Consider the following 11,748-nt stretch of genomic DNA (forward strand, 5'->3'; position numbering starts at 1 on the left):
GTATTACAACTTAACAGGGTTTATGCCATTAGAAATCTAGTGTTATTAAGATTATTTTTGAGGGTTCGTCTCTTGGGACATGAATTTGACTACATTGAATATCAACATATTCCAAGATATTTAAATACATTAGTGGATGCAATTGCTTCTCAAATGTTAAATAGACATTTGCAATAATCAAGACAGTAAATTTAAAAACATTTCATAAACATGTCATAGAAAATAACCAGTAATAGTGATATATATCATAGCATTAAAGTGTGTCAAATATACATCATCTTCGATCATAGGTTGAAAAACACCTTATGATCAGCAAAAATGATAACACAAAAAGATATAAAATGTCATATGAAGTCTACAACGGCGATCATCCTATCCCTGATGATGATCACGATAAAAAACCACTGCTCGGGCCACCCTACAAAGGAACCTCCTAAAAGGTCCTGGGACCCCAATCACATAGCGTTGTAGCCTAAGAGGAATATCATCTATACTAGTCTCTGGTATATCTACTATCAAACGCTCTAGGTGATGCTCCAATTCGGTCAAAGTCTCTGCTGATTGGTCCTGTGGGGCCAGTGCCGCGGCAACAGGGTGTCTTCGCTCATAGGGCTGGAGAGCGGCTGGTCGCCGTGGACCCACATCTGCATTTAAAACTTTTTACTATCAATTTTGGACGATTTAAAAACAAAAAATATATATATAATTTAAAATTTAGAAAATGTTGAAAATAATTTTACCTGAATCATCCCATTGCTCTCCTGGTGGAAGAGCCATGTCTGGATCACCACGATAATCCATTCCAGCATATGGAAAGTCCTGAATCACGAACAGTTGGTTCTCCAACCAACGAAAATACTCAGGTGGGAATCGAACAACCTCAGTCCCCTCCTCGGGATGACGAGCCATGACTGCAACCCAGCGCATAATCCTAGGTTCTCGGGGAAGTCCATCCTCAACAGAAAGATGCTGTGGGACCAACATAGGGACCCTCTCTAGGCCAAAGCTCACAACTAAGAAACCATATCCAAAGTTCTTTAGTTGTCCATTCTTTGCCCTAGTCAGTTGGCCTTTCACATTCGCCAACACAGCTTCACACCAGTTGAAGATGGTGCCTCGGAAGCAGTCTACTGCCATGCGCATTTGGGATCCGGTAGCTAGATGCAATGTTGCGCTCCCGCATAGTCTGGTGACAGTAAATGCGATCACTTTAAGTTCAGGACAAGAGATAGTCTTAATATCTATCCCTTTGTCCGCAGTTTGGACATTGCAAAACTCTAGTCGTAGACTAGTGACAGACTGGCCACCTAGCCTAGTCCCGAATAGAGATAATCTTTCGCCTCTCTTAGGCAAACCAGTCAAGAAATAAATGTCCTCTAGCTCGATTTCGAGCCGATGGCCACCAATTATGAAACATTGGTCCTGTGTGCTCCACCTGTCCACCAGCCATTGCAGAAAGTCTACCTGAGCCCTCATGCCAGGTATGGCCCAGAATTTCAATAAACCACATGCTCTTAATGCCTGTATTGAAGGAGGATGAATCAATGCTGCTTGATCCACATCTTCGTGTTCCCGTTCCCGCCAAACAAGCATCTTGTGTATCTGCATTGCAAAAAAAGGCAGATTAGAACTTTGTAATTTCAAAATATGTGGGCAGAAATGAAAAAGTTAGGTTTTTAAACCGTGTTTCACGGGGTCGGCACCCGCCTGTTAGAGACAGTGCGTAGGTTCGCACTTGTCCTTAACAAGAGGTGCAGGACCCAAACTTTTTCTTGTGTGAAAAAGTCGGGGTTCGCAGAGACCACATGGTACACCTACGCAACCACCGCGAGCGATTTTTTAACCAAATTTTTCCTAAAAAATGAATTTTATATCTCTATTTTATTTGTGTGCATTATGAACTTCACCAACTGATTGTAATAACAATATTTTTGATGCAAATATTGGATGATCTAGAATGAACTTGATTTTTTAACCAAACTTTTCCTAAAAAATGGATTTTAAAGCCCTAAAAATGAAAATGAAACGTTTGAAAAGCAAGTTAGGGATGATGTGGATTACCTGGAGAGGACAATTCTTGATTCCAGCGATCGGATTTTCCACAATCTTCACAGGAAGTTTCTTACCAAAAACTCTTACTTTTTACTCTAAAGTCAAACGATAAAAATGAATTTACAAAAGCCTTTTTTATAAGTTTTTTTGAATAAATAAATTTCTAATTTGTTTATTTTTCACTTTAAAAATGTCACTTTTGATACATTTTTATTAATTTTAAATAGGTATGAGTAATGTTTTGAGTTTTTGTGCAGAATATTGGGTTTTCAAGGAGAATTGATCATTTTCAACAAAAAAGCAAAAACATAGGAGTCCTCTTTACGCTCTTTTCTAACTCGTAAAATATGAAAAGATAGCCGAGTTTTTTTTTTAAACTCGTTAAAACAGAATTAAAAAGACGGTCCACTTACAGCGCTTTTTTGACCGTGTAAACATGAAAAGATTGCCGGATTTTTGTCATTTCAAGTTCGATATTGGTAATAAAACGACGTGTCTTTGGTCGCTTTTTTATTTTTTCAAATCAGGGCCACTAATTATGAAAAGTACTCCTTGATCATAATGGTCAAGCGGTTCTCTCAAATATTATTTTATACTTTTTCGAGCTTGGGAGACACAAATTTACGAAAAATGACAACCATGGAGTTTTCTTAAGTTTTTCTTCCGACTCCCTAAAATTGAAAAACACCGAGTTTCCCCTATACTGGACTCGTTAAAATTTCACAGTAAAGGACTTGTTCAATTTCAAACAGAAACGGACCACTCATTCTTAGGATTCGAATTTTAAACTAAGTTGGACTCATCTGAAGGATGAGCTTATAATCAAGCAAATGTTATCCTCCTCAAGCTTGTCAAAAATAAATAGGTACTTGCCAAAAATGGTGGGGGAAAACAGAGAAAAATGAACTTGTTTGTTATACTTTGTGTCTAGAAAAACAATTAACCACTCTTAAACACGACACTTTTTTGTTCACCTGGGTTGGGAAATCCTTTGCCTAACAGTTAATCAAACCATATTGAAAGTCTTCACCCGATTTCTGGGTATTAGCTTTGGGTCAATTGTCACCAAACCATCTGCAGTGTCGTTATGTGTTCAAGAGGTCAGTTTCAAATAAACCATTCATTTGCAAAATATCTGTCATCCATCTTGACCATCCCTGAGTTAGTCCTTGCCAAATACATTTCTTCAAAACTTGATCTATGATTTCGTGTTGCGAGCTTGCCTACAACGGATCACTTTCTATCGACTCCAACTCATTATCTAGAAAGATGATCTAGACATTGTCAGTACCTTGGAATCTGCATGCCTCAATGGCAAGTTTCTCGCCTTTGACGACATGTTGCATCATTGACCTTCGATCAAAGGATTCCGTGACGTGTTCAACATCGACTCATTTATTCACATTTCATGGATTGTACTGAGTACTTTGAGGGCCATTGACATCACTGGTGGTTCCTCTCACACTTGTTAACAGTTTACATCATTGACTGGTAATCAAATGGTTTCTACCATGTTCGACTTCGACACATTCATTCACATGGATAGAATCGTACTAGTTCGGGAAGCAGAAATCAAGGCCCTGGATCTAGTTTCCACCATCCAAGCTACGAGGAATTTTGTTAATTATTATACAGTGGACTATTCATAAACAGATGGTTGTGTCCATACTGTGTCTACATATGTCTATACTGATGATGTATTACGAAATCATTCCTATATCAAAACAATTTAGATAGTTTTCTAGTCAGTTTTGATCTGAGTATGGGAATGCCTACCTCAGCGATGATATATTCATATATTTTTTGCATTGAATGTTTTTACAGGTTCCGACCGGGGTATCCACAAGAAGATCCTTGAAATGATAAAGTACTTCACTCTTATTAGATGACAAAAAACCATCCTCATCTATTATAGACTTCGCACTTTAGGGGGAAATCTGTTGCACAAAAAATTGTCGCCATGACTTTCTGCAATCTATGTGAGTCTATCATCACTCATACTTACCTCCTTTGCAAGTCTTAAGCCTTAGTTCTTCATATCAAGCCTTGAAAATGAAAGAAAGACCTTAAAAATCTCTAAAGCTCTGGTTTCGCACTCTCTTAGCATTACCTGCGGTACCGCACCCATTGGTTATGTCCCCTGTGCACCTGACCGCTCTGTCTCTATCTTATAGGATGCGAACCCCTGTAAAAGTTAAAAAGGTGCAAATACATTCTTAAAAACTCACTTTGAATCATTTCTGGAAGCTTCTAGAGAAAATCTTGCGATTACAAGTTCGCTCCTTAAGGGTTCATGCATCCCATACCCTTAGGAGCTAACCCCTTGATGTGAGGAGCTTATCCCCTCAAAGGAGAACTCTATCCCTTCAATGATGGACCTGTAACCTCCTTCCTTTGCACTATAAAATGAAGCATTGGGCTGGTTACTAAGGAGGTTGAAAGCTGAATATTTTTTAGGGTAAATGCTGCTAGAACTTAGTCTTCCTAATTGAGCTTTTGAGAGGAAAGATCACATACCTTTTGATCTCATTTGGAAGAGAGTGATGCTTGTCAAAGTAGAGGAGATTCCTGTTTAGACCCCTAGGAAGAGCTTGTACAGCATCAAGGCACCAAGGTTGTAAAATTCTTCTATTTCAAAGTTAATACAATCAAGTTTATTTTTCTCAATAAGCTGTGTTTAATGATTTATTTCATAGATTCCTTGATCACTATGATGAACACGATTTATTATATTAGCTATGCAAGTGTTCTTTGATGTGTGCTTGTTTGTGATTGCAGGTTCTTAAAAGGAAACTCTTTGGAGCTATTGGAGCGTGGCTGCCACAAACTAGCATTGGACTTAAGGTAGGATCTAAAACACCTCTTTAGCTTTTATTAATGAATCAAAATATGTTTAGGAAAAGATAGATTTGCTTGTCCTGCTTGTTGCTAGATATCAGTTGATACTAGGGAGATCAGTCTTGTCTGCAAGAACGATTTATCCGGCCAACAGAGGGATGTTTCTTCATTTCCTCCTCTTGCAAAAAACTAGGGCATGGATTGCAAGAAACATGTCTTCAAAAGTTGTATGTCCAAAGATGTTAAGAAGAGTTTATAGGTTTAGGGAGGTAGTAAAACAATAAAATAACAATAATGGTAAAACAATAAAACAACAATAATGAAATTGTTGAGGATGCTTTGAAAATTGACATAGGACTAAAGAGAGAGCTTTGACTAGGAAAATGTGATGAGAAGTGCAAGCGCACAAAGACTAAAACTCAAAAAGTCAAGGTAAGGTCTACTAGCAATTTCCAGATTTGGTAGTAAAAAGAATAAACTTGGTTTAGAAGATTTGCTTGAAGGTCAAAAACAGAAGAAAAGAAGACCATGCCCCCTTGGGAAGAGCTTCTTATGCTACCTATGCCCAATTTTTACTACACTCTCGAGGATATTGTATTCAAGGCAACAAAGAATAAAGAAAGATTAATTTGGTCCATTCACCGTTTGACACACATATTTGGCTTCTCTCCTTGGAACTTGATGAATGTTTTAGACACACTGTGTGTTTACACTACCATTTGCAAACATGGGGGGTTGTCTTTCAAGTATTGAGGGAACAATATTTCATGGGAATAATTTATGAATGCATCTGATGCAAAATTGATTGCAAAACAAGAAATTTGGGCTGCCACAGATCTTATCAAAAGAACTAAGCCTTTGATTATGCTAATGGAGACGTGTATAAATGGAAATGCCACTGGAGAATACTTGCACGAAAATTTGATCTGAAACCATTACCATATGAGGGTGAAGGGTTCAGTCTGGATGAGGCAATGAAAAACAAAGGTTTGGTCTAAGATGCAATTTTTAATGAAAATAAGCTCTTGCATTGAGCACTTGGGAAGGAAGTTGCATATGCCTCTGTTTTGACTAGATTGTTTGATTGTATTACATTTAACATTAAGATTTTTTTTTCATTCAAATTTGGCTATAGTTAGATCACCTAACATATCACATTTTTTTTCATCTATGCTCTTTTTCCATATGCACTATCGACTTACAGCATTTCCTTTGCAACATCTGATGCAAATACTAGTTTAATTTTGTGATAATGAAAAAAAAGATGGATATTAATGAACATGGCAAATGGTGCACCATAAATTACTTCAACAACTAAAACTCCAACGAGCTCAACTCATGAACAAGAAAGATTTTTCATCAAATGAAATAAATGGAGAAAAAGACGAGTGAAAATAGGAAATAAATGGAAAAAAGATGAAAAAAATAAGAAACATATAAGACCAATTAGAGATTGTGATAACACGCGTATCGTCCTACGCTAGCTCAACGTTCAGACCTGGAGACTTTGCAAGTACATTCTGCAAAATATCCTACCTTCTTTTTCTATCGGCTTTCTTGATTAAGTGAAGATAGTGAGAGATTGAATAAAACAATATCTTCTTTTATTATTATCTGCATTAGCGTTGAAACCATACTACAAGAGTGTTCTGTGGCTTTTCACACAGGCATACTGCTAATGAGCAATACAATCAAAAACCTCTATTTATTCATGTTTTGTGGCCTTGCACACAGGCATACTGCTAATAAGCAATAGAATCAAAAATTTATATTTATTCGGTTTTCTTGATTAAGTGAAGATAATGAGAGATAGAATGAAACAAGTCCCTTCTCTTATTATTATCTGCATTAGCGTTCAAACCCATACTATAAGAGTGTTTCGTGGCCTTGCACATAGGCATACCGCTAATAAGCAATACAATCAAAAATATTGAGGAAATTCAGAAAAGAGTGAAAAAAAAAATTAAAAATGAAACGAAATTTGCTGATTAATTTCGACGAAGAAATAGCTTGTAATACAATACATGTATTTTCAATCCACCTTCGAAGCCGGTAACTAATATCCCATAACTTCACCAATTCATAGAAAGGAATATCAATTTCGACAAGATAAACAGAGATCCTCTTCAAATTTTCAGAAGGCAAAATACCATATGAGATTAGAATCATAACAATCAAAAAAAGTAATCGAGGATGGCCTGTCGAGAATGTAAACATAGCGTCAAAAAGGATTAACTCTAAATTATTCCCTATTGTTATCATTATATCAGTAGGAACAGGGGCCAAAACATTAGTAAATTGAGCATAACTAGAGTCATAATTTTGGGAACTACCTGCTCCATCTGTATGTCCGGATCTCCTCTCGGCATTTGACCAACCCTCCCCATTACATATTCCTGCGATTTCAAATCCAAAACATTCTACGTTTGTCAAAGTGTATTCGTGATCAGATTGTTCCAGTTAACCGTAAAAGGACTGAGATTTAACCATTTGGCTTAAAAAGACAGATTTTACTGTAAAAAAACCTACTCTTTTTTTCAAAGCTGGCCAACCCAAATGAATGCAGGAAAACATGATTATCAACGAATTGCCAGTTCAGAATTTTCATGGACCATATATATATCATGTTAATTAATTAAAAAGAAATAGGGAAATAACAAGTCATGAAACCTGATTGCACAATTCACATATAGAATCTCCCTTTTGATGGGACCAACGCTCGATGCATTTCCTGTGAGCATACTGCGGAGCCAAAAAACAAATGTTTCGCATCAACCAGTTAACCCTGGACCTTTCATTCAGCAAAGATGACAACATACAAACCACTCTTATCTATTCCCTAAACCCTGTACCTTCAAGGTGCCAGAACAAGCACAGGGAATCTCCAAATTTCTTTTTGTGTCCTCCTCCTGACAAATACGGCACTCAGCCATTGTGACACCTCTGCAATCCGTTGGTGATTTCTGTTTAAAAGACAAAATAGCAGACGTTACTAGGAACTGGAACTGTTCTTCAAAACTTTTAAAGAGGAAATAATGATCACAAGATAAAAAAAACAAAGAAAGTGCAACTCTACAAATAATTCTCAAACAGAGAGTCGGTACCAGTATGATACTTGTCAAGAGAGCCAAAATTGCCTCCCCTCTTCACCAGTAGCGTCTGGGGCATCTACGGATTTCCAAGCATCGGCAATGTAGGGCTCCAAGGATAAGCACCGAGCAATAAAAGGCCGCGCAATTTACCCACGGAATGGCGCGATGATTGCCACGGAATGGCGGGATATAAATTTTAAAATAACCAAAAGCAATATAGAGGTTAAATAGTGTACAATATAATGCTTGAATTTAAATTGGGGACTCTTTTTTAACATATCTCTTATAATAGTTATTAAATCAAAGATTAAAAAACAAGTAGAGCACTATCTCTTAGTTACTGAATTAAAAATTATAAAAGTTATATGTTAATGATGCTTAAAGGCAAGTGGTGCATTATCTCTTAGTTAATAGGATGGACATTAACTTGTCTATTTCTTCATACATCATTTACACTTGTGCATGTAAGCACCAAGATTAATCATAAATCGTGAAAAGATGGAGCTCTATGGAATAGGCGGGGTTTCACTTCATGTGGTTTTGGCTTGGTCCAAAGCTAATATCTCACTCACCCTACTCTACATAAGGCATAACAATATGGTTTTTTCTTGTCATTTTAGGAGACTTGCAACTCTATTTGTGACTTCTACTTATATGGTTTTTTTTTCTTTTTATATCTCTATGAAATTGTGACACCCCTCGTACTTGTTCCCCTTATTTTTGTAATGTGATAATGTAATGGCCTCAAGTATGGGACCACATATCCATGATCTAAGAAGGAAGAGGAAAGATAAACCCAAGTGGGATTAGTTGGCACCTTAAATTAATTTATGGTGTAAATAATAAATAAATAAATAGAGAGAGAGAGAAAAGAAGAGGAAGAGTCCAAGAGGAACATGAAGAGAGCCCTGGGAAATAATAAAAAGGAAAATGCACAACAATATTGGGGGTTGGACCTCTTCTTAGTGGGGCTCACAAGTAAAGTTGGAAAGAGCTATGAGGTGAGGGAGTGGGATTTCCTTGAAAGAAATAATTGTAACTAGAAGAGTAAGAGGAAATGGGAATGAATGCTTGTTGTGGCCTGATAAACCACTCATGGAGTGCTTCACACAACTAATAAATCACTTAGGGTGCTTGTTAGGGCTAATAAACCACATCCAGAAGGGTGCTTACATGGGATGATAAACCTTACCATGAATTGTGTTGTGATTGACTAGCTGATAAACCACACATTGTGTCTTGAAGAAGGCTTCCTACTAAGGCTATTGAAAAGGAAATCCCCTTAGATCATGGATCTAGCTTGGGGGTGATTGGTGTAAGTAATTATGGCTAAAGTAACCCTATGGTTGGGTCAAAATCGAAGTCTCAAGTTCAGTCAGTATTTTTCTTTAGTATAATGATATGTGTTAACTTAGAGTAGTGAAGCTAAATATTTCTTGTGAAATTATTGCATGACATTAAATGATGTTGCATTGCTCGGTAACACTGGCACATTAAATTGTAGAATGAAAACCCTTGAATTGTCAATCATTTTCTTTTGAATTTCTGCCATGCATTTATGAGCTAAATGCCTGGGAAAAAAAAACAAATATATATATATATATATATATATATATATATATATATATATATATATATATATATACTTTGGTGTTCAATATGTGTATAATGGTCCCAAATTACATTATGTAATGCTTATTATTTTTGTAAAGGAATGAGAGGTTGATTGCTTGACTAGTTACCTAAGGATTGGGTTATTCTTGTGTTGGTCTTGAGCATGCAAATTGTTTATATGCCTATGTATGATAAATAAAATAACCTCTTATAAAATAAATGTAAAGCTTCATATGAAACAATTTGGCTCTTAGGCCTTATTTCCTGATCGAAAAGCTAAGGAGGGTATCCCCCTACAAAGGAGTTAAACAATACCTTAAGTTCCCCTTTAGCATAACAACGACATGGGTCGATGGTGGAGTGGAACTAGACCACATCACCCCGGCGTTTTGAGTTTGTGACATCATCTCGAAACCAAGGGTCTTGGAAGTTCGGAAAGGAGGCTCTGTCGGTAACCCCTGAGATTAAAAGTTTCGAGATGACGTAGCCTAGAGGGATTGCCCATTAATATGGCTTCAAATGCATTAATATGTTGTGGACAATGGAAAATGGTGAAAGGGAAAACCCATATATAATATACTTTGCGTGAAATTACATTGGTTGAGACCCCTTTGGATCCTCCATTTTGAGACGGTGAAAGGTGACAAAGTATGTGGTTGTTAAGCGAGAGGAGGAATCTTTGTCTCTTGGAACCCGGACCTCAGCAATTTTTGTTTGTAATGCTCATAAAACCTCTAGGTTTCAACTTTATGTGTGTGTGTGTGCGCACTTAGTCATAACCCTTTGGAGGGAATGGCCCATCCATTGTTTTATTGCTACCATGAACGAGTCAGCAGTTGAATTTTGTGATCACTTGGTGGGCCATGTGGGGACCACATGGGTGTCAAGTGTCCATCCTTACTAACTTAACAGATAGCTCTTGATCGAGCCTTTAAGGGATCTTATCTTCTAATCCAGGGGTCAGATTGGGATGAAATTTATATCATTGGAAAGGTCTAGTCAAGATGAATGCAATAGTGCACATGATGTGCATGATGTAATGGCTGGGGCGGATGGCTTTCACACCCCCCACCCAAGTTCGAATCCTGCGGAGAGGAGTATGATGTAATAAGTGTAATGAGATGGGTCCCACCGAAGCTTACAAAAAAAAAAAATGAATGCAATAGTGTGATCCATATTAAGTTTTAAAGAGGTTGAAAATATCGAAAAATTAGACCCCATCTCCTTAACTAAGACCTTGGGGGTTGGGTCAGTATAGTAACTACCTTGTTTCTTCCTCAATAGGGGCCTATGTTATAGAAATACCCTAGTTTTGAACCCTAGCATATTTTACATATGTATTAAATAAATGTTGTGAATATGTTAGTATGGGTCCCTAGTGCAAAGCTCAAGGCCAAGGCCTAAATAGGGAATGGATCGACATGTATGATGTAAATATACATATAGAGACCATGTGATAGGCTTATCATTATGAATTAAATCTATGCAAAAATTAATGATAAATATAATATATGATGTTCCAAAATGGCTATGAAGAGCACAAGTGGCACAAGAGGGGAAGAGGAAAGGAAGCCCATGGTAAAATAAATCCTTTATTTCCAAGTGGCATCCTTATAACTCATCACTTTTTCCATCGTTTGCCTTAAATGAAGCCATATGCCTTCTTTGACTTATCAAAACCAATCATTAAAATCATGTAAGAGGTCAGTGGAAAAGTCATCTCACATAGAAGCCTGGGCTAAGTACAATCATTATGAGAATTGTAAGAGTCATGTAATCATATATTTAGAAGTAATGTTAGGCATCATTTTACTAATTCTCTCATTCAAATGGACTCTAGAATTCATTCCAACACTCTCGTGTTAATGCTCTATATTACTCATGTTGTGTTACACATTTCTATCCAAAAAGAAATCTAGAAATTCACTAAAATCAACATTGTGAGTGGAAAATCGGGGATATTTGATGACGTAGTGATGGTTTTAGTTGAGCGTAGAGTTTGGACAAGTTATGAAACTTTCACCAAATGTGCATTTGTTACTCTATATATGCTTAAGAGCCAAGCATTAACCTTGCGGGAAACTTTTATAAAGCATGTAGCAAATTGGGCTCTTTTTTCCCGTAATAAATAGCATTGGAGGGAAGAATATCT

General features: G+C 36.9%; 1 protein-coding gene across 3 annotated transcripts; it reads right to left on the minus strand.

The window, feature by feature from the left end:
* Window positions 1–218: 218 nt before the first annotated feature.
* On the minus strand, window positions 219–8,152 carry LOC149178722 (uncharacterized). 3 transcript variants are annotated; one of them, XM_089423707.1, is made up of 6 exons: window positions 8,006–8,152; window positions 7,743–7,853; window positions 7,561–7,632; window positions 7,224–7,286; window positions 741–1,602; window positions 219–644 (listed from the first exon to the last, which is right to left on the minus strand). In XM_089423707.1, the coding sequence occupies exons 2-6, from the start codon at window positions 7,821–7,823 to the stop codon at window positions 373–375; spliced, it is 1,350 nt and encodes a 449-aa protein (XP_089279833.1). In that variant the 5' UTR covers window positions 7,824–7,853; window positions 8,006–8,152; the 3' UTR covers window positions 219–372. The 3 variants fall into 3 exon arrangements, with proteins under 3 accessions (XP_089279833.1, XP_089279834.1, XP_089279832.1); XM_089423708.1 differs by having other exon boundaries at window positions 7,743–7,833; window positions 7,995–8,152; XM_089423706.1 differs by having other exon boundaries at window positions 7,995–8,152.
* Between the last annotated feature and the right edge of the window lie 3,596 nt (window positions 8,153–11,748).

Source organism: Pinus tabuliformis, chromosome 4_1, assembly GCF_031772625.1.
Source record: "Pinus tabuliformis cultivar Carrire ecotype Pingquan chromosome 4_1, CPIR1, whole genome shotgun sequence".
NCBI classification, from domain to species: Eukaryota; Viridiplantae; Streptophyta; class Pinopsida; order Pinales; family Pinaceae; genus Pinus; species Pinus tabuliformis.

Bases quoted from the DNA above. Each gene is read 5' to 3' on its own strand.
- LOC149178722 (XM_089423707.1), bottom strand. From the start codon at position 7,823: ATGGCTGAGTGCCGTATTTGTCAGGAGGAGGACACAAAAAGAAATTTG. The intron at 7,633-7,742 runs GTACAGGGTTTA...TTGGCTCCGCAG, and splicing joins CTTGTTCTGGCACCTTGAAG to TATGCTCACAGGAAATGCAT. The intron at 1,603-7,223 runs GTAGTTCCCAAA...TTTGCAATGCAG, and splicing joins CGGACATACAGATGGAGCAG to ATACACAAGATGCTTGTTTG.